General features: G+C 41.8%; 2 protein-coding genes across 2 annotated transcripts; one reads left to right on the plus strand and one right to left on the minus strand.

Annotated features, from left to right (window-relative positions):
* Window positions 1-4,753: 4,753 nt before the first annotated feature.
* Window positions 4,754-7,221, minus strand: LOC310860032 (uncharacterized protein; the record flags this gene model as incomplete). Its single annotated transcript, XM_083766794.1, has 2 exons — window positions 4,754-5,868; window positions 7,020-7,221. 2 exons carry the CDS (start codon window positions 7,219-7,221, stop codon window positions 4,958-4,960), a joined length of 1,113 nt encoding a protein of 370 aa, XP_083622920.1. The 3' UTR covers window positions 4,754-4,957.
* Window positions 7,222-8,252: 1,031 nt separating this feature from the next.
* LOC310860033 (uncharacterized protein) lies at window positions 8,253-15,292 on the plus strand (the record flags this gene model as incomplete). The annotated part of the gene is made up of 6 exons (XM_083766795.1): window positions 8,253-8,344; window positions 11,290-11,415; window positions 12,443-12,520; window positions 13,310-13,428; window positions 14,449-14,755; window positions 15,282-15,292. Exons 2-6 carry the CDS (start codon window positions 11,316-11,318, stop codon window positions 15,290-15,292), a joined length of 615 nt encoding a protein of 204 aa, XP_083622921.1. The 5' UTR covers window positions 8,253-8,344; window positions 11,290-11,315.
* Between the last annotated feature and the right edge of the window lie 8,626 nt (window positions 15,293-23,918).

Here is a 23,918-nt window from a genome sequence, read left to right on the forward strand (position 1 = left end):
TCGCCACGCACGCACACGCACGCCCATTTGTGCCGTCTGTTACACTCCAGACTGATACGTCTTTTTATGCCCTGACGTCACGCACCTGGCTAGCGGCAGGAGGAAGTGCTGTGGCAGCCGCGGAGGCTGGAGGTGTTTTGTTTGCACCTAGTTACGGTTGTTTTAGCCAGTAACTCTTTAAGTTTATTAATCGTTGTGTGCTCAGATCGTTTTGGATATACATTTGTACGTCAGTGAGTAACAACGAAGAGACACAACCGAACAGCTGAGGGGTTCGGGGTTACACTTACAACCTAACGGATACCGTGCGGGTACAGCAAACATAGGCCTACTGTCGGGTTTTGCGTTTGGGCAAGGACGGAATACTGAACTGAACTGTGAACTGTGAACCTATGTGCTGTGAACATTTCATTATACAACTTCTTAAACTGCAACTCTACCGTGTCTGTGTTTATTGTGTTTACAAGTGACTCTACAGGGTGTGCAGTGTGGTGCCGAGCACGGTATGCTGCACAGCCTTATGCAACGGTTACCCTATTAACTAACATTTTGTCAGGATACAACTGCCTGGCTGGCACCCCAGATCCATGATCTATAACAAACCGTTACAATGTGTCTCTTAAGCTGTCTATTAAACGTAAAGCTTTTATCACAAAAAGTACAACTAAATGGCTTTTTCTCCGTGTGAACCATCATGTGTTGCTTCAGATTCCCATTAAGATTAAATCCTTTGCCACAAACTTTGCAACTATAGGGCTTTTCCCCTGTATGAATCAGAAGATGTTTCTTCATATCGCTCAATTGAACAAAGCCTTTCTTGCAAACTGTGCAACTATGTGGCTTATGCATCATGTTGTGTGTCTTCAGGTTGATATTACAGTTACAGCTAAAACTCTTGCCACAAACTTTACAACTAAAGAGTTTGTCCCCATTGTGACTCATCATGGATGCTGTTTGTTTTGATAATGTATTTGGCGATTCATGGCTCAAAGGCAATCTTTCGTCTTCCACTTCGATTTTGTGTGATTTCAGTATGTTTAAATCTGGCTGGCCTTCACTATACCCCTCCCACTTATCACTGTCTTCAGTGTCATATTCAGAAAGATGTGAAGAGACAACATTTACACATAGTAGTAGAGTCGGATGTGGATGTAATAATCCACTGTTCTCTACATCGACTGGTCTTTTTGCGTCTTCAATTGAGATGTTTTCATCATCATCTTCACGTTTCACTGCTAGTAATGTCTGTGGTGAACCATCAGCATCCTCTACTCTTTGGTGTACATGTATGTCCTCCTGTTCTTCTTTAATCGTTGGAGGCGATTCATGGCTCAAAGGCAATCTTTCGTCTTCCACTTTGATTTTGTGTGATTTCAGTATGTTTAAATCTGGCTGGCCTTGACTATACCCCTCCCACTTATCACTGTCTTCAGTGTCATATTCAGAAAGATGTGAAGAGACAACATTTACACATAGTAGTAGAGTCGGATGTGGATGTAATAATCCACTGTTCTCTACATCGACTGGTCTTTTTGCGTCGTCAATTGAGATGTTTTCATCATCATCTTCACGTTTCACTGCTAGTAATGTCTGTGGTGAACCATCAGCATCCTCTACTCTTTGGTGTACATGTATGTCCTCCTGTTCTTCTTTAATCGTTGGAGGCTCATATTCAGTCTGTTGTGACTCATCAGCAGCATCCTCTGGTCTTTGGTTTACGTCCTCCTGTTCATCTTTAATCTGTGGAGGCTCTGGTACCTCCTGCACCAGACTGGAGCTCCACTCCTGCTGTTCAGGAGAAGCCTCCTGTAACACAGCGAGGTGGAAGAAATCTAGACCAAAGATGACAAGATAGTAAGACACAAGAGTTTCCATTTGTACACAAAGTGTTTGCATCACAATTGATTTAAATGTGTTTACATGAGTGTAATATGCTATATATATATGATATGATATAGTACTTTATTGTCAATTCACACTGACAATTATCTTGTGACCCAGCAGCCAAGTATGCAGAACACATATACATATAATTGACATAGTACAAAGAACAAAACAAAAGAACAAAACAATATAACATACATAAAGACATAAAGTTGACTGGTGGACAAAGGACCTCTTTAGTCTGACATTCTTGCATTTAATTTATTTTTTTACATTTAATAATTAGTATGTTACCATGCATGAATAGTTGAACTTTGACACAATAAAGGTAATTGACAGAAATAAGTAATTAGTGTAATTTACAGTATCCTGAAACACATCTGCAAACCAAGTCTATAATCAATTAATCAAATTATTATTATAACTAATATTGTATCCAGGTCACTATTATCAACTATGTTATGGTAGGTTTTAGAGATGTTACCAACCTGCTCTGTGTAATTCAGCTCCTGTTTGTTGGCGTTCAATCTCTTGCTTGAAACAAAAAGCTTGGTCCTCGTATTCCGTTATAATTCTTCCAACGATCCCAAGTATCTCGTCGGCAGCAGCTGCAGATAGTCCCTTATTGTTTACCAAGGAATTCAATGTTTGTAGTAAAGCCATATAGTAAGCCATGTTGTCAGCTCTTTGTGTTCTTGATCCAAATAGACCAACAATTGGTCGACTGCACCCTCAATGCTGGTCCAAAAACTACAACTCCAATCCAAATCCTCGAATCCAGCACAAAATCACTATCAGACCAAAATCTACTACTTCACCTAGTCCTGAAGAGAGATGTTCAGCTCTCACCAAATTACAGACTAAAGTGAAAACAAACAAAGCAGAGCTCTGCTAAATACTCACTGAATGGGCCTGATGGGCCAATCAGAGTGGAGTTAGGCAACAACTTGAACAAACTGGTTGGTTAGCTGACCGATCCATTCACTTGCAAAGTGAGCGATTCGTATTCAGAAGGTTAATGGCCCACAGTGGACACAAACAACACATTCTCAATGATACTACAGAACTACAGCAAAACACCTTTATGTAGTTTCAGTGTAGCCATGGTCGTATTGCCGACCATACCAGCCATGACGAAACCAGATAGTATTGGTATTTTACAATTTTACAATTAAGCTACAATTCACACAAAGGAAAAGCCATTTAGCCAACCTAGTGCTAAAGTTTTTAATTAATAGCCAGCTTAATGGTTGTTCTTAAGCAACACATTAATTCATAATACAGGGGTAAAGCCATGCACATGTTTGTGTCAAATGTTTTATTCAAACAGGTTTATTCAGTTTATCTAGAAAGCACTAAATTGTCTTGTTGTGAATTGTATTGTTGGACACTTATGGTTGTAGTATTTAATAGAATGGGAACAATTGAAGAATGGGATAAAACGTAAGTAAAAGGTCATGGTATAGGGGAGGATGGGGGAAGATGAACCGTCGGGTAAGTTGAACCACCCCCTGTATCTTTAAAACTACACACATGAGTTGTCATGTGACCTCAAAATCAGGACACACCCACCATTTCAACCTGACTGTGAAGATGAGAGACACATGGACAAAGTGGAAAGTACATTTATACACAAAAAAGTGTTTTTTGCTGGTCAAAGTAAAAAAATAAACTTTTCTGGAATAATCATTTTTATATTAAAGCAAAAGCACCCAGGTCTAAACTTATATATCATGCATGTTGGTGATATACCAATGTATAAAACCCATGTGAATCATTTAGCTAAACATTAGCCTGGAGCATTAAGCTAGCCATGTTTTGTCAAAAAGTGGCCATGGGGCAAGTTGAACCAATTCCTTGGGGTAAATTGAGCCAATTTTCTTAATGTGAATCACCATTCATAAAAGCCATCAGCACAGACCTAAGCTAAACTAAAATGTGTTTCACTCTTATGCAGGCCTACCTGTACACAATATGTACCAATAAAGTAGGCCTACAACAAGCTCACAATGCATCACACTGCGATGCGCTGTGAGCGTGTAGATCAGCTATTTTCAGCATGCAACCAGCGATAGCAGGTCACATTTACTTATTTTGGTAAAATGTTTCTGGTATAATTCCCTTATGGTGCTGAGTAAACTCAGGCGCACACAAGTTATTGCAGCTTTCGTCTGCGTGCTGAGCAGATGGGAGTTTGTTTATTTGTTACATGGAGTGTGTCAGAAGTAAAAGGTTTGTTTTTTGTTTCTGTATCTATGCTTTATGTCAATATCTGAGTTGTATGTTGTGTCATGGTTTCTTGTTTGTGTTCACACAGGTTCCAAAACCGCTTCATTCCCTTTGATCCTACGTGTAGCCAGTGAGGTGAATACTTGTTTTATGTGTATTTTATTTTCATTATCTTTATGCTTTATTGTTTTGAGTCTGATCACTGTGTATTTTTTTTAATTCAACAGTTTTGACGTTGGCTTATTGACGTTCTTATTGAAAGAAGGCAAGAAATAAAGCCTGCAGCACCAGTACCACAGAACTGACTCGTTTGTAAGACTTCACTGGGAGTGACATATACTATGACATCAGGTATCTCCATATATGGGCTTAATTGCGACAGCAGGTCATCGCCATCCTTGATGATGTCACGATACCTGGGAACCATCTAGTATGGGGGCTTTCGCATCACATAAGTTCACGATTACCTTAATTAGAGGTGAACTCGCACTGGTTGATAACATTTCTGTAATGATATATACCACAAATAAAAGACCTGTAGCAGAGAAACCTTTATTAAAACTACAAAAGAAAAGCTTTGGCTTTACAAACAAATTGAATGATCTTACATTTGTGTGTGAGTGATATCAGGTGGCTTCTCCCCAGTATGAAACCTCATTATCTTCACATGGGCATTTTCACCACAGCATTTGCCTCAAACTGCAGCTAAAGGTTTTATCTGCCTGTATGAGACGTATTCTTGTAACAAACTGTACAAGCATTGGGCTTTTCCCCAGCATGAGACATCATGTTTTATATTACCCTTTTCACCAAAGCCTTTAACACAAACTGCACAAGTAATGAGCTATATACCTGTATGTGTTCGCATATGTGATTTCAGATTACCCTTTTCACTACATTCTTTACCACAAACGTTGCAACTAAAGGGTTTTTCGCCTGTATGAGTCCTCATGTGTTTTTTTAGATTACTACTGTGACTACAGCCTCTACCACAAACTGTGCAAGCAAAGGGTTTTTCCCCTGTATGAGTCCTCATGTGTCTTGTCAGATTACTCATATCACTACATCCTTTACCACAAAATGCGCAAGCAAAGGGCTTTTCCCCTGTATGTGTCCTCATGTGTTTTTTCAGATGACCACTCTGACTAAATCCTGTACCACAAACCTTGCAACTAAAGGGCTTTCCCCCTGTATGAACAAGTTTGTGCCTCTTCAGATTTTCCTTGCGACTGAACATTTTGCCACACTCTGTACAACTCAAACCTTTCTGCCCCGTGTGATTCTTCATGGAGTGAGTTTGTGTTGATGATGTCTGGTCCCGAGACAGCTTGTGGCGTGAAGAAAATGTTTGTCCTTCCACATTCTGTGTCTTGTGTGAATCCAGTGTGTTTACAGCCGACGGACCTTCCCTGGTCTCCTCCCAGTCGTCACTGTCTTCAGTGACGTCAGATTCAAAACGGTGTGGATAGAGGAGCTGCTCATCTCTGGTTGGTTGTGATGTCCCGCAGTCCTCTACATCAGCGTGTGTTTTCATGCGTTCAGTTGAGGTGCCGGCTACAGCATCTGTCTCTCTGTTATCATCATCATCTTCACTTTTCACTGCTAGTAACGCCATCGCCCTCTCTGGTCTTTGAAGAAGCTCCTCCTGTTCTTCTTTAATGTGTGGAGGTTGAGGTTCCTCCTGGACCAGACTGGGGCTCCACTCCTCGCGTTCAGGGAAAACCTCCTCTTTACACACAGGGAGGGGCAGGAAGTCTAGGGGGGAATAAAGATACAAGGAGAGAAAAACATTAAATGTTTGAACTTTACATTATTTCATGAAATGTTTAGCATTAGTAGTTGGATGAACTTGTCTTACATGTACGCAATACACGTTCCATTAATTTACTGCAAACATTCTAATGACTACAAAACAATACTACAACATGACGTAGCGATATCATCCGTTCCTGACCGGTTCTTGAATCCAAAATGGAATGGTGCCCAGGCTAATTGTCCAGAGATGAAAATAGGGTGCATTTTTTGACCTGTGGCTACAATGGATGGCCCGCCACACTTTTTTCTATACCTTAGCGGAGAGTGTGGTGTGGTAGAGGACATCTCCCCAAACGTGGGCGTATGTCACAACAGCTGCCTTGAAGACCTGTTTTTGTCCAACATCCAATTTGCAAGGGACATGCACTCCAGTGAATAGCATTTATCCATTTAGATAATTTGTTAATGCTATTAATTGTTATAAATGTTAATAAAAAATACCACAACTATAATTTGAATAGGCATTTGAAATAAATAAATAAAAACTTATAGCAAAAATAGCTGATCTACAAACTCAGGGGAACTGCCCATAAATCCGAAGTCCCGTTTGACCCTCTTCATCATCAAAGCTGCCCACCCCTGGCTGAAATAGGTATGGCCTGGCTGTAAACAAGTTCTTGAGCTTAGTCCACCCTGGGTAAACATAGTACCTTTCCTTTCCACAGCACAAGGGTAGGAAAATGTGCCAAGCAGCCAATCAATACCCATTTTAAATCTGTTAAAAACCTTGTAGGGCACATTTAAGTACTCCTATACGCCATTTAAAAATACATAGGCTAAATCAACTAATCAAATCATTCCTGAGCACGGCTGCAGCTTCACCGATCCTTGGCTGCGACTCACCGCTCCAAGAGATATGGGTCAAATGCGGAGAACACATTTCACTGCGGTAACATGTGTGACAAATCGTACGACTTTGACTTAAAATGCATTTTTAAAAATATATAAATGTATGACTTTTAAAAAAATATTACGAGGCCTTATTCTGAAGTGCTAGCTCACAACCCGAAAGTAAACCGGAAGTCTTATATTTGCTGCCTTGACAGGACCGTAACCTTAGACTGAGTATAGGCTTATATTAAACACCATACCTGCAGTGTGTAGTTTGATGTTGTGTAGAGTCTCCATCTCTCTCTGGAAAAGGTTGCACATGAACGCTGCAGCCGCAGTGAGGCGCTCCAACACAAACACTCTGACGTCAAGCTTCACACCGCACACATCAACACTGTGTTGTGTTTCTAAAACACACAATATGTCCTCTCCCACCGACAGCATGTGTCCATTTACCTCCATCCGTACGGACTCCATTTGACACGTTTAATTGGACCCCCTTTATGAGATGGTTTGTTCACAGCGCTGTGTTCACAACCATACACATATATTTAATCTATGTTCACAACAGCATGGAAAAAACTGACGTGTCTTTGTTGTGGGGAAAAAAAACGACACACTCTATACTTCCGGATCTAGTAAGAGAGTGGCGACACGCTTTGATCTCGCCTCACAGCGGGTTGCTATGGGAACATAGTTCCAAACATTGGAACTATCCCATTGAGATAGAATGAGCACTTCCGCATTCCATTGTTACAATGGGAGTCAATGCTAGTGTCGGCACTCTTACGCCAGGGCTCCACTGGGCGCGTTGCGTCACGCGTGCGTCACGCGTGCGTGCGTCAAAAAACGAACCGGTTCAATTTTATGGTGACGGAGACGCGACGCAACGCGGGCAGTGGAGCCACCCTCCATTGATTAAAAGGGCACATTCCCGACACTGACGGAGACGCGACGCAGACGCGCCCAGTGGAGCCCTGGCGTTACTCTGTCCGGATCAACGTGTTTGACGCATGCGCAATAATTGAACCAAGCACTTGTTGTTTAAAGAACATTATGAAACTTTACAGAAAAACAAGCCCAGCGTCGCTCATAATAAGTGGAAATGGCAACTCTATGTGTCCATCAAAATATAATTATAATGATTAAAGCCAAATTTATATCACTTTCTGTTTGTGTTAAAGGTATGACCCTCATTATGTCTGTCAAAAGTAGGCTATAGCCTAATAATTTCTATACATATTTAAATTGTTTTGACAAGGAAGGTCTCACGGCTGGCTGACAATACGGCACACCGAAGATGAGATATAGTAGAGAATACAAAAACATACAAAAACAAAGGAAAAGTAATGGTTATTTGGTGATTGATCAGTTTGGCCACTAGAGGGCAATACAAACCTATTAGTGTTTCCACCCAGGGGGAAATTCAGATGAAACGCACGCACGCATGCGTGGCGTGCACACACACACACACACACACACACACACACACACAGCTTGTTTTGTTTCCTCGTAGGTCCGAACCGATTCAAACCTGAAGTGGAGACTTGAATTGATTTAAGAGAATTGTTTAAGTTTATATCAGGTATGTAAAAGTAATGACGTTGCATCACGTTTTCAGTGTTTACAGTTTGTGTTGACAATGTTACTGCGTCACATGATATAACCCACACCGTGCATATAAGCACATTAAGCTAACCAGCATGGTTCGCTAGCATGCAGCAGTCCTCCTCCTACTAGCCAAATGTGTGTACCGGTAGTTATGTGTTGTGGAATCCCATTGGTCATTGTAGAAGATTTTAAAATATGCATCACTGTTGTTACCTCATTAGTTTAGGACCGACATTTAACACTTACATATAGGGTGGAGGGTGCAGGTTTAATTTGTATTCCTGTGTTTCACTGATCCTATTGTGCAGTTTATAGTTTTATAAGGATGCTAGCCCTCCAAGCAGAACCCAATGCTACTGAAGTTTCTGACATTTTGTTCGACCCAGTGCATTGGGTCCTGTTGCATCACTACCATGCCAGTACGCGGCCATTCATAAAACATAAACAACATGGATAACGCCTGTCTGAGCTCTTTGACGACATTTTTCAGTGTGAGGCTTTCTGAATATGTGAAGTATAAGTACCCATACATGCCGCTGCGAATATCTCCTGTGGCGCGGAAGCCGTTAAGTATTTTTAATCTTTGTTTGACCGATTTGGTCGCTTTGATTCTTCTCTTCCTTCCTTGTTTATCGACACCTCATTGTACCGCCTATCTGGCTAGCTAGTGGCGCTATAGCTATGACACAGCAGATCAGAGGCAGGGACGTAGCCGCACAAGCCAACCGCACACCGGGAGGCGGTACAATAAACGGTAAACAAACAAGAAGAAATAAAGCGACCAAATCGGTCAAACAAAGTCAAAAGGTCAAAAAATACTTAACGGCTTCCGCGCCACAGGAGATATTCGCAGCGGAATGTATAGGTAGCCTACTTAAAGTTCCAGAATTCAGAATAACTTAAACTAAAACAGGCCGTCAAACGGCGCAGATTCGATCTAAGAGAGCATGTTTACTTCCGCGTTCCGGAATTCCCATACGAAAATATAGTCATGACCAGGGACCCAACATAAAACTCAGAAAAGCTTTATGTAGGGTTCCGAGAGGGGCTATAAGGATGCATACTTTCGGTTCGGCAAGAATTAAAGGGACGGTTCAGATTTTTTTTTTAACTTTTTTTTTAACTACGTTGACGTTAGTTTTGTGAATTGATTTACTTTTAATGCGTGGCCCCCTGTGCCCCCCACAAAATGACCAGAACTATTGATTGATTGATTGATTGATTGAAATATGTATTAACAGTTTGCAGAATTACAGTACATTTCAAGCACAAACTCAATACAAAGACTGTTAACTGTGAGTGGACGACCCAATTAAGCATTACACTTGTTTACAACAGGGTCCACCTTGTTCAATTCATCAAAACATTTAGAGACGTACAAATACACTTATAGTCAAAGAACAGAACAGGAATTCATCATAAAGCAGGTAAAAAGGGAAAAGAAACATATACAGTGAGGGGAAAAAGGGGTGGGGGGGGGGGATTCAGATTCTACTTAATATTTCACCAAAACCAGAGCAGAACTCCCACCACGGGACTCGGGCAATCAATGAATACAGTTGCAACCACTATAATAATGGCAAGTATTTCATACAGCTTAAGTTTAAAAAAATCTGAACTATCCCTTTAAGCTTTTTGTTATTATTAAATGCAAAATAATATTTGTTGTACCCTACAGCAGTGACACATTTTCTGACGCTTCTTTTTCTACTTTCCACCAGGAAAATGTTGGCAAATAATCTGAGAATAAATATTGTACCAGGCAAAATATTACAGTGACAAATCCTCTATGCCTCCCATAGCCTGCACCACAAGATTTTGGAAAGATATAGGGCTCCATTTTCGTCACCGCTAAACCCCTTATCCCTATGACAAAATACATACATACATGTATGCACCTGGGGCGTATCCTCAGTGATGTATCCCAAGGTCATCGGGGTTTCGGGTCTCGCAACATCATACCCCTCACTCAGGTGACCCAGCCGGGAGTGATCAAGTCCCGACTTACGTCCCAGTAGCTACCCTCGATAAGTCCCATTAGGGAAAAACCAGGGCCACACAATCCGTTCCTCCTGAACTACTCTGCCGGGACTGGGAGGTACCATTCTGGCGCGTGGAAGGACTAGGCTCTGTGGGTTGTCTCCTGTCCGGGCCCCTCCTACGTCTCACCAGGTCCACTCCTGCTCTCACCAGGTCAGGCCCTGTGCGTTGCACCAGACTCCCAGCACCAGGCACTTTATTCAGGAATGGTGGACTCTCAAGCCGCAACGGTTCCGCAGGCTCCACCTTGCCCTTGGTGGTGCCGCCCTAAACTTCTTTGCCTTTTTTTTACTATTTTACTAAACATTTTTGAATAGTTAAAATGGCCAGTCTATGGCCAATCTCACACGGTGTCAATGTAGATTCGCTAGTTGAACTATTCAAATGTTTTTCAACATAGTAAAGAAGTTTATGGATAAGGGTTAGCGGTGACGAAAATGGAGCCCATAGTCTTTTGATGCGAGTCTTCTTTGAAATCTTTAAAAAGTCCTTTAGAATGCAGCTTTTAGTTTTTTAACTGAACACCAAAACTTCCAATGCATTGTTTTAAAGCTCTTCAGTGATCTGCTTTGTGGTTTTAATATTATGTAAGGTTGATGAATGAGAACTATTTTTTGAGTGGTGCTCCTCCTATACGCAGCAATGTGTGTCCGAGCATGGAAATAGCGTTTCTGTCACTGTTGCGCATCCTAACACACACACATACAGTACAGTACAGTACAGTACATTACAGTACAGTACTGTACTGTACTGTACTGTACTGTACTGTACTGTACTGTACTGTACTGTACTGTACTGTACTGTACTGTACTGTACTGTACTACAGCACCACTCAGTTCAGACAGGACTGATTTTTTTCTTTTCTTTTGGTTTCCACAGACGGGTGTATTGTGCTATCAAGAGAGATGGCTTCCAAAAGATCATTACCATGGTCAGAGGAACAGCGAGAGGTGACCCAGAGACATGGACTGTTGCTGCAACCTGTAGTAAAGTTGTTCAGAATAGGTACGTAGCTGTTTTATTTACAGGTAACCCATTTAGGACTGAGGCGGATTTTAAAATCCGTTTCTATGTTTAAACCCATTTAGGCCTGACCTAAAAAAAAACCTTATACATCCTCTTGCTTTCTGAAATAAATATTTTCACGATGTTTCTAAAATCGCAGGCCTACAAGCTCGTAGCACGCCAACCGGTGGCACGATATGAGCTTGTAGATCTGCTATTTGTCAATAGCTAAATGATAACGATGTTTAAAACACCAAAAGGGGTTAAAAACGTTCACACTGGTGAACATATGTTTAAATATTTGCGCCACTTTTTCACGATTAAAAAAAAATAGCAGATCTACAAGCTCGTAGCGCGGCACTCGGTGCCTCATAGACATAGCACTTTAAAGTGTACATGCGTAGTTGCATTATATAGATATTCCACTGTTACGTTCTTAGCTTACGCATGTTTCATGATAACTACTTATTATGTATGAGATGTATTGCCATGCTTTTTGTTCGTGCTTAATGTAAATCGCTCTGGATTAAATTGCAGTAAATATGGGTTATGATCATCTGCACCCATTGACTTATTAGTGCGTAACTTCAGTATGTGTACACGTTGAGTGAGTTGTCAGTAGCTGATTAATAGACATGTCAAATAGACGGACAGACAATATCACCTTACGTTTGGAGGAGCTAACTTGCTTAGATTAGGCTACTTTACATCTGGGTGAAAATCGTATTGTGGGGCTTCAACAATGACATTCCATAGGGTCGTCATTTATCCATTGGGCCCACACCCCCCTTTTACATCAATAAGCGAAGGTCGTCATGAACGGGACTCGAACATGATGCAACGCACTGTCAGGCCAGAGCCTATATGTGGCATGATGTGCCTGGACCGCTAGGCCAGCGGGCTCGCCCAAAGTCCCTATTATTAAAGTCCCTTTTTATTAAAGTCCCTATTATAAAGTCCCTTTTATTAAAGTCCATATTATTAAAGTCCATATTATTAAAGTCCCTATTCTATTCTTTCATTGCAGAACAGTGTGCAGAGTCCAGTCTGAAGGTGAAGAGGTTTTGGAGTGTTAAACAGGAACCTGAAAACTACCTGGACATAAGTATGTTTAATTATCTCTCTCTCTCTCTCTCTCTCTCTCTCTCTCTCTCTCTCTCTCTCTCTCTCTCTCTCTCTCTCTACACAGTGGTGCACTGACAACTATCTAGAGTTGAATGTGGACAAAACAAAATAACTGGTCATTGAAACAACCCACATCCTCAATAATGGTAAAACTGCTTGACAGTTTCACATATCTTGGACTCACTCTGGACAATATTGGCTTTGATCAACATATTACATACATCCATTCACATTTTCAACGAGGACTCCATGTAATCTGTAATCTGCTGCTCCTCATCTTGTTACTGTACAAAGGCATTATTCAACCTGTACAATACTGTCCATGCCTAACAGAAACAAACTTTTCAGTATTACCCGCATTGCTTCCAAGATCATCGGACTTCCCACACCCACACTTTCTGATATGAACCATAAGGCTAGCACGGCTAGCACTTTCAATACCGCATGACACTGATCATCCTCTGTATCGCTTTCTCACCCTCATGCCATCGGAACAAAGATAAAGAACCTTGCCCTGGAGAAAGGTCTGTTTTAGTAGGAGTTTTGTCCCCTCAGCCAGTACGACATTAAACAAACTGCCCCGCCGATAGGATGGTTCTGTACAGTGGGGACCTCATGTTTATGTATAATCTTGGTGTAATATGTTCTGTGTTGTGAATATGATGAAGTGAATATCCTTCGGGACAATGACGAGTATTATTAATTATTATTATTTCTCACATTGTATATCTTCCCCCCCCCCCCCCCCCACACACACACACACACCTAGACTTCCTGCCCCTCCCTGTGTGTAAAGAGGAGGTTTTCCCTGAACACGGGGAGTGGACCCCCAGTCTGGTCCAGGAGGAACCTCAACCTCCACAGATTAAAGAGGAACAAGAGGAGCGGGCGATGACGTTACTAGCAGTGAAAAGTGAAGATGATGATGATGATGAACACGGAGAGACAGAGGACGTAGCCGGCACCTCAACTGAACACATGAAAACACAAGCTGATGTAGAGGACTGCGGGACATCACAACCAACCAGAGATGTACCACGAAGTATTTAATTTACTTATTTAATTTTTGGTGCTATTTAATTTACTTTATATTACTGTTATGTTGGCATATACTTTGCACTGTTGTTTGCATAATTATTTGACAATGTTAATCTTGTCAGATTTAGAATGTCTTTCTTTCAGATACATTTTCTATATGAATATAACCATATTATAGCCATATAAGATGAAATGGAAGTTAAATGCTGTAATTTGTAGAAAGGTTAAAAACAACAACAATATGACCTCTAACGTTGCTAGTAGTTAGGAGTTGCTAATACATGGTAAATGGTGCATTTATATAGCGCCTTTATCCAAGGCACTTTACATTGTGCATTACATTCACCCATTCACACACACATTCATACACCGATGCCAGGGGAAACCATGCAAGGTACCAACCTGCACATCAGGAGCAATTAGGGGGTTTCAGTGTCTTGCTCAAGGACACTTCGACACTAACTGTGGGAGCACGAGTTCGAACAGGGAACTTTTCGGTTTCCATCCGGTGACTCTAACCCTGAGCTACTACCGATGAATAGTATCGGTTGCTGACAGCTTGCACTTTATTTCTGAATATATTTTCTTTATCTGCCCTCATTCTGCATTCCAGATGTATCTCCTGTACCAGTGAAGAAACCTACCTACTGTGATCAGTGTGGGAAAAACTTCTGCAGAGCCAAGGCCCTCAAATTACATCAGAGAATACATACAGGAGAGAAGCCCTACCACTGTGACCAGTGTGGGGCAAGATTCAACCAGAGAGGTCATCTGAAAGGACACCAGATAATTCATACAAAAGAGAAGCCCTACCACTGTGACCAGTGTGAGAAAACGTTTAGCTGCAAGAGATATCTCAAATCACACCAGATATTTCATACAGGAAAGAAACCCTACCACTGTGACCAGTGCGGGAAAAGCTATGTAAATAGTTTGGGCCTCAAAACACATAAATTAACTCATACAGGAGAGAAACCCTACAGCTGTGATGAGTGTGGGACATCGTTCGGCCAGAGAGCTCATCTGCAAGCACACCAGAGAACTCATAGGCCAATTAAACCCTACAGCTGTAATGAGTGTGGGAGACACTTCTCCACAGCAAACTCCCTCGAAACACATGAGAGATTTCACACAGGAGAGAAGCCCTACCACTGTGACCAGTGTGGGACATCGTTCAGTCAGAGCAGTCATCTCAGAACACACCAGAGAGTACATACTGGGGAGAAGCCCTACCACTGCGACCAGTGTGGGAAATCGTTTAGTCAGAGCAGTCATCTCAAAACACACTTGAAAAATCATACAGGAGATAAGCCCTACCACTGTACCTACTGTGAGTCAGCGTTCAAGACAAGCAGTACTCTCAAACTGCATTTGAGAATACACACAGGAGAGAAGCCCTACCACTGTGACCAGTGTGGGAAAAGCTTCAACCAGAGCAGTGCTCTCAAAAGTCATCAGAGGAGAATACATACAAGGAGAGAAACTCTACCACTGTGACTAGTGTGGAAAAGTTCAGACGTCAGAGGGCCATAAAATCAGTTGTGAATAGAGCAAGACGGGTGTTGACTGAGATGGTTTAACGTATCAGTGCATCAATAGTGGATGTGCAGCTGTTAGCTGCAGAAGTATAATTTACATTTCACAGAGTGTTTTTTGTGTTACCACTGTGCATGAGGTGTTTATGTTTCTGCCTGGAATTCCAGGACACAGTTAGTGGTTAAATAATAAAACGTAATTTCTATAGCACCTTTTAGAGCAGAGTCACAAAGTGCTTAACAAGAGATTGCAAAACATTGCATACACCAATAAGCAAGTTATGTCACAATAAAAAATGAAACAATAGATACAAACCCTCGGGGCACAGGTCTCCACCAGGCCAGGTCAGGTTGTGGCCTCCTAGTGGCGCTATAATAGGCCAATGTGAAAAGGCTGCCATTTCTTCTTACACCTTTGATGGCAATTGGATGATTTGAGGCATTTTGTTCAAAAATCCACCTGTTGGTGGCACTATAACTAGCCAATGTGAAAAGGATGGGATTTATTCCTCAGCCTAGTAGGATAGTGAGCATTCATGATTAGAGCCTTTTACTTAAAACGGGCCAATCCTGCCAACTTTGGAAGCCAAAGTTAGCCAATTAGGATGGAATATGAGAGTATGTTTATCGGACAGAACCGTCTTGAGCACATGGCTAGGCCTATAGAGATACTGTGTAACGATGAACAGAATTAACGATGAACTTTTTACAAAAGTCGGCCTCTTGGTGGAGCTACAAAAGGCAGATGTGAAAAATGCAGGTCAAAGGTTTGTCCTTGGCCTCTAGGGAGTGTGCATGCAAAGTTTCACGCAGATCGGTGCGGTTATAGGTTAAAATGTGAAAAGCTGCCTCATGGTGGCGCTATAACAGGCTGTTCAGGAAATTATGGGGCAGAGGTTCATCGTTGGCATCCAGGGAGAGTGTGTGTGTGTGTGTGTGTGTAAAGTTCGACCGGGTTAACGGTGCCGGACATTTGCTGTTAACGGACTGACGGACGGAGGGCAAAACACACTCTCAACCCATGCCTTCAGCCTGATGGAGGCAATAAAATACATCAAAACTACATGCAGGGGGTTGGCGTTTAAAAGCTTTATGGACTCATTTAATTACAGTTTTGTGCAGTCAGCGATGTTTATGTTGAGTTGTGTTGTATGAAAATTACACTATGTTTACATCATGTCTCTGCTGTCAGGCAGAAACCATCTAATTTCTTCTTTCAGAAAATGAATAAAAAACATTTGAAAACATAGCAATACTTTGTCATCAAAGTTGGTAATGTGACTTTGTATATTGTCAGTTACTTGCATGTGTCATATTATCAACGCTTTGCCCGAATCCAACTACTATAACCGTTCCAGATGTTATCAGCGTCATCAGCCCTTATCAAGACCATGCAATGGAGCCAGTATGGACATTTCCTACATATTGATGTTGTCAGCCATTGTCCAAATACTACCCTGTTCTCAGGGCTGCACATTAGGTTTGTGGTCTAGTCCTCGGATGCGGTTGTTTTCAGACGGCGGTCTGCAGTCTGCAGACACACATTAACATTTGATTGAACCCGGGCCTCCCCATGGAGTCTGCCATGGGGATCTCCCCGGACAGGAGGGGGAAATAATAATCATTTTAATCAGAACAGATTTCTGTTACTAGGCCTAATAAATATGCTGTATCACAGTATCGGCGCCTTATCCTGGTTAATTGTCTGTGTCAGTTTAATCATGCGTGTGGAGAGGAAAATACACTTTTCTGTGTGAAAATGCGCGTGCACACGACGCAAGGCCAAATAAGCTACACTGTAGAAACAACTTGAAGTTAAACTGCAAACAGTATTTTCTAAACTTTACTGAAATACAAACCCAGTCCACTTATAATATGTTTATTTATTTGATATGGACATAACAATTACATTGCTCATTGCACAGTTGTAGCCCTACAATTTGTAGATGTATTGTTTACAGTGTGTTAGCACTAGTTTTCAGCACTTGTCCACAGGAGACTTTTCTAAAAAAAAGAGTACCAGTAGTGACACTATAGTCCTACATACGTACACCTAGGCCCATTCAAACCTATTTACTCCATTCACACTTTTTTATAATTCAGCTTATTGTGGAGACACATGCTGGACATTTTTACTTTGAAATGTTTTGTAGTTTCTGAGTTATTTAACTTAAACTACCGTACTATGACATGACCTGATTGACCTAGCAGTGACCGGTGAGTGCCTGATATAGTCCTCATATAGTTAATTGCTGGACAACTTGAAGTCAGTGTATTATAAATAATGAAAACATTTAAGAATTAGCTACTGTGGTGTTACACCTGCACAGTCATTTTATTTTAGTTTTCAGGGCTGGGTTTTGCCAGTTGCTAAAAGACGTTGAGCCTCCCCTGCTCGGCACTTCACAAAAACACATGGGATGAGGTGAAAATTAAGACGAGAGAGAGAGAGAGAGAGAGAGAGCGAGAGAGAGATACTGTATATATAATAGAAATTAGAATAGATAGATACTGTAACTGCCGTAATGTTATGTTTTTGTTTACTATTTCATTATTTGAGTAAAATATATAATTGTTCTGGTTTACCGGAAGTTGGTTACGTCATTTCCGGTGCCCTGCCCTTATATGGGTATCTTTGACATAAGGCTCACACAAGCATGATATATTATGCTTCCGTCTGTGCTACAGGCAGACGGAATGAACTTGAATACAGCGTGCTGCGTGTCACAAGTAGAAGTTTCGTTGTGTTGTTTCTGCATAAATGTGGAATATCTATATAATGAAACTATACATACACTATACATTTAAACTATACATATTTACTACTATGCTATACATATGTACTATGGCGTGCTATGACTATATACAATACAATTATAGTGCTGTCTACATAACATGCTATAAGTCTGTGTCAAATGCTATCTAAGCCAACAGAAATGCTATCTAAGGGGTTAGGGTAAGTGCTATGGGCCATGATGGAGTCCAAAAAGGTGGGTTTTCAGGCTACGGCGGAAGATTGGGAGTGATGCTGCAGTTCTGACTGCAATGGGAAGTGCATTCCACAGTTTTAGAGCCAGAAGGGAGAAGAGTTTGGGACGTGTGGAGCGTTGTCCCGGCGTTTTTAGTGAGGGTACTTCCAGTTTCCCTGCGTTGGCTGATCTGAGTGCGCGGGAGGGTTTGTAGGGTTCAATCATACTTGTAAGATAACCCATTCTGAACGGGAACCCATTTTGGTGTTAGCATCATGTTATGCTTTAGCTATTGAAAAAATAGCAGATCTACAAGCTCATAGCGCGCCACCGAGTGGCGCGCTACGAGCTTGTAGGTCTGCTATTTTTTGAAAAATCGAAGAACGACTGACATTTTTTTGAATCTGATCTCAGGTCAGAATGGGTTAATCAGACCAGTGTGTGTCCAGTGGAAAACTCATATGAATCTGATCTCAGTGTTGTAGCGACTACTTCTTCCCATCAAATCAAATAGTAGTAGTGCTATGAGGCTGAGCTGTCGGCAGGAACTGTATGACGCGTTTCCAATCAAATCCAGAAAGGTTCTTATTGTAGTTTTAGATTTATTGACAAATAAACAAGGTCCAAGAATGTACTGAAAAATGTTGATAAATGAAAACGTACTCTGTTGGTATAAACGATCAAAAGATAAACGGATAAACGGTCAACAGAAAATATTGAGCCTAGAGCTCACCCCCATTCTCTCACTGAATGCCACTGCCCAGACACACAGCTGACATAAGTAAAATGATTAGCAGACACACAGCAGGAGCTCATCAACCAGGTAAGGGCTGTGGCACATCGAAAACCCAAGCGTGGGAAAAAAAAATAAACAAATAGAATAAACAAACAAAATGTATATTTTGGCTCCTACAATACCGGCCCCTAATTATTAAATAACAAATAATAATTATACAATCATGAATGGCAATCAAATCGATTTTTTTTTCCTTTTAAACGCAAAGTCTTCTTTCTCCCTTCTTCAAGATGTGTATGTATAGTTCATAGTGAGTGTAGTGAATCAGTGTAGTGTGCAAGGGGCAAAAAAGGGGCAAAAGTCAGCGGCAAAGGGGAAAAGGTGAAATCCAAAGTCAATTTTCTTCCGCCTCCTGTAGCAGGCAGATTTTGGTGATGGGTCTGTTCAAAAATCCAGTCTTGGTTTTAATTCGAACTTGGCGTACGAGTCCTCTTCTGTCCAGAATGGTCTCCACAATCTTTCCAGTTAGCCAGGAGTTTCGAGGCGCTGTGTCATCCAATATGATCACGAGGTCCCCTGGTGTAAAGTTGCGTCTGATGTTAGACCATTTTTGTCTCTCCTGTAACTGCGGAAGATATTCTTTGACCCATCTTTTCCAAAATAAATCCGACATATATTGAACTTGCCTCCACCTGCGGCGAGCATATATGTCATTCTTCTGAAACTGTCCTGGTGGCATGCAAGGTGCAGTCTTCAGAAGCAAAAGGTGGTTCGGGGTAAGTGCTTCAAGGTCATTTAGATCTGTAGAAGCCTTGGTGATCGGTCGGCTGTTGAGGATAGCTTCAACTTCACACAGAATGGTGTGCAGACTTTCCTCATCAAGATTTTGCACATTAAGTGTAGAATTGAGCACTTTTCTCACCGATCTGATCAGTCTTTCCCATACACCTCCATGGTGTGAGCCGGCAGGGGGATTGAAGATCCAATTGATTCCTTTTTGGAGCATTGCATTGTGAATCTGGGCTTGATTCCAGCCTTGAATCGCCTCCTTTAACTCACGCTGTGCTCCCACAAAATTAGTCCCATTGTCACTTCTTAATTCTTTCACTTGACCTCGTCTTGCTGTAAAACGACGAAGTGCATTTATGAAAGAGTCTGTCTCAAGTGATGATGCCACTTCAATATGAATCGCTCTTACAGCCAAACATGTAAATATGACACCATAGCGTTTCACAATACTCCTTCCACGTTTCACTCCAAAGGGTCCAAAATAATCGACTCCCACGTATGTGAATGGAGGTTCATCAGGAGAGATTCTGTCAATAGGCAGGTCTGCCATCTGCTGTTGTCCTGGAGTAGCATTGATGCGGCGGCAAACAACACATTTTGACATGATTCTCCTGATTGCGACAGTGGCACCAGGAATCCAATATTTCTGGCGTAGTCTGGATAACATGTGGTTGCGACCACCATGTCCCACCTGTTTGTGAATATGTCTAAGAATCAGATTTGAAATATGAAGCTCTTTGGCCAGTATGACAGGATGTTTCGTTTCTTCTGGCATTGCTGCTCTGTCAAGTCGCCCTCCAACTCTTAACACTTCGTTATCCAAAACGGGATTTAGTTTATGAATGTGACTTGACCTCTTAACATTCATTCCTTTTTTCAGATTTGAGATTTCATCTGCAAATCTCTTCTTCTGGCAGAAGCAGATTAAGGTCATCTCAGCAGTAGCCAGTTCTTCAATAGTGAGACTTTGCCATTTCTGGTTTTCATGTTTTCTTGTCTCCTTCTGTGCAGATCGCAGATCTCTTTGTGTGATGTTATCTTTGTGCAGCTCAGTGGCTTGTTTTCTTTTTCTGATACAGCTGAGAAGCAGTCCTTTAAATCTGAGCATCCATGCTGCAGCCTTCTTCAAACGAGTCCAGGATGAGAAGTGATGAATGAAGCGTGTTGTTGCATCCACTTCTTCAGATGTTATCTGAGCAGCATTTACAGTCATGCTTCTTACTTCAGTGTCCTTGGCTGAGATTTCTTCCAACCTGTCAGGATTCTGAGGCCACTCTTCCTGGGGATGAAGAAGAAACTGAGGACCGGACACCCATGTGGTTTTCTTCAGAAAGGATTTAACTGTCAAGCCTCTCGAAGCCATGTCTGCTGGGTTGTTAACAGAGTTGACATATCTCCACTGGTGTGCATGTGAGACTTTGACAATTGTCGCAACTCTATTTGCCACAAAGGTTCGAAATCTTGCTGTCTTGTTGTTGATGTACTTGAGCACAGATGTGCTGTCGGTCCAAAATACAGAGTCTGCCAGTTCCATCTGCAGCTCTTTTCTCATTAGTGTGTCCATTTTGCTTGCCATGGTAGCAGCAGTCAACTCCATTCTAGGGATAGTAGCTGGTTTTAAAGGAGCTACTCTTGCTTTCCCCAGCACAAAACTACAGTGTACCTGGCCACGGTTATTGTACAGTAGAAGGTACGTGACAGTTCCATAACCGTCTTCACACGCATCGGCGAAATGATGCAGTTGAGCAGATGTCACTGTTCCAAAGCTTGTGGGTTTGAAGCATCTGTCAACTTTGAAATCTTCCAATAGATGAAGATCTTGAATCCAATTCATCCATTCCTCTGTAATAGAATCTGGAATTGCATCATCCCAACCAATCTTTTTCCTACACAACTTTTGCAGGATCTTCTTGGCAGTTAAGACTACCGGAGCCAACATTCCTAGGGGATCATATACAGAACTGACTGCAGAGAGGATTCCCCTTCTTGTGAGAGGTCTGTTTTTCAAGATGATTTTAAACTTGAATACATCTGATTGGACGCACCATTGTACTCCTAACACTCTTTCCACAGGTAAATCATCATGATCTAAATCAAGATTCTTCATTTCCTTTGCTCTTTCGGTTTCAGGTATGCCGTTCAAGACTTGACGACTGTTACTCATCCACTTGGTAAGTATAAAGCCTCCCTTGAAACAGATTGCTCGTAGTTCATGATACAGAGATATTGCATTTTCCTCTGTAGCTGTTGATGCCAGACAGTCATCAACGTAAAAGTTGTTCATGATGGTATTTACAGCCTGAGCACTGAACTGGTTGACGTTGTCCTCAGCACATTTCCTAAGGGAAAAGTTTGCACAGCTAGGCGAGGAAGTTGCTCCAAATAAATGTACAGTCATTCTGTATTCCATCATGTTCTGACTGTAGTCTCCATCTGGCCACCAGAGGAATCGTAACAAGTCACGATCTTCAGTTGGTACTTTCACCTGGTGGAACATTGCTTCTATATCAGCAGCGATGACAACAGGCTCTTTACGGAATCTGGCCAAGACTCCAATTAATGAACTGGTCAGGTCTGGCCCCTGTAAGAGCTGAGAGTTCAGTGAAACTCCTCGAAACGTAGCTCCACAGTCGAACACCACTCTGAGCTTTTTCTTTTGTGGATGTAGAACGCCGTGGTGTGGTAGATACCATTTTCCTCCATCACTGCGTCCCAAGACGTTGTCTGGTACTTTCTCGGCGTAACCTTTAGATATCATATCAGACATGAACTTGGTGTATTCAGAATGAAAAGAAGAATCTTTCTTGAACCTTTTCTTCAAGTTCAGTGTGCGTTGTTCAGCCACACTTCGGTTGTCAGGCATGAATATCTCCTTTTGCTTTAACGGCAATGCAATGCAATAATGCCCATTGACAAGCTTAGCCGATGTTGAGACTGAATTCAAGAACTGCTGGTCTTCTCTTGAGTGTTCTTGGTCGTCTCTGCTGCACTCTGGAAAGTCTGTCTTGAATTGTTGTTCCCATAGTTGATCAAGTTTCACAACTGATATCCGGTTGGCACTTATAACTGACTGGTCTTGCGCATAGTCAGTCTTTCCATCTAATGGCCCATTAACTGTCCAACCAAGCATGGTTTTTACAGCGTACGGTCCATCTCCCACACTCCGGATGACATCAATAGGTTCCAGTGCCTTGGGTACATCTGAGCCAATCAGCAGCTCCACCTCAGAGTCAAGTTCAGGTAGGTGAATATTCCTCAAATGAGGCCACTGATTGATGTCATTTTGCTGTGGTATGTTTCTTTTGTTCACAGGCATAGTCCTCTGCGTATACATGCCTGGAAGAATACAAAATTCATTGCTGTTCAATCCAGCCACTTCTAGGCCTGAAACGATTTGCGTTTCAATAACCTTCTTTTGTCCCATAGTTCTCAACAATATGTTGGATTTTCTTCCATGAAGGTTTAGTTTAGCCATGAGCCTCTCTGTGCAAAACGATGCCGTGCTACCTGGGTCGAGGAATGCATATGTATGTACTGTCGTGTTCCCTTTCCTGGCCTTTACCTGAACCGGCACGATCGCAAGTTTGCATTTATCTTCACCGGCCCCAGTTAGACCACTTGTCAGCACGGAAGCTACTGCTTTTTCTTTAGTCTCCTTCATTTCAACTGAGTCTTTGTTCCATTCCTTCGTTCTTTGGTAGATATGCAGCATTTTGGGGTGCCTTAAGCCGCAAATGCTGCAATTGAGTCTCTTTCTACATGTAGCACTGACATGTCCTTTACACATACATCCAAAACAAATTCCGTTTTCTTTTAGAAATGTGAATTTCTCATTATGTTCCCTCTTCTCAAGCTCTGGGCACAGTTCTAGAGCATGTTCACCCTGGCAGAATAAACATCTCTTCATCACAAAACGACCTTCCTTTTCCTTCTCTTTTGCAGCCGTCACTGTGGTTGCAAAATTACTTCCCTTTGTTTTGTGAAGAGGTTGTGACCTGGACCTTCTTGTGTCTTTGCTTTCTGGAGTGTCTTTGATGTCACCAAAAATGGGATCCGTTACAATCTTGACTTGTTTCTCTAGAAAAATGACAATGTCTTTGAAACTTGCTCTTCTGCCGTGGTTCTCCTGGAAATCACATACGACAGATCGCCATTTATCTCTCAAACGGTAAGGCAGCTTCTTTATAATGGTCAACAAATTAGATGGCATATCCAGCTCGTGCATGTAGTCAACGTCCTCCATTGCATTAGAACATCCTCGTAGGAAGAGAGTATACGCTTGCAGAGCTTTAGTGTCATCGGCTTTGATTG

This window comes from Protomyctophum parallelum (assembly GCF_964188405.1).
Source record: "Protomyctophum parallelum genome assembly, chromosome: 6".
NCBI lineage: Eukaryota > Metazoa > Chordata > Actinopteri > Myctophiformes > Myctophidae > Protomyctophum > Protomyctophum parallelum.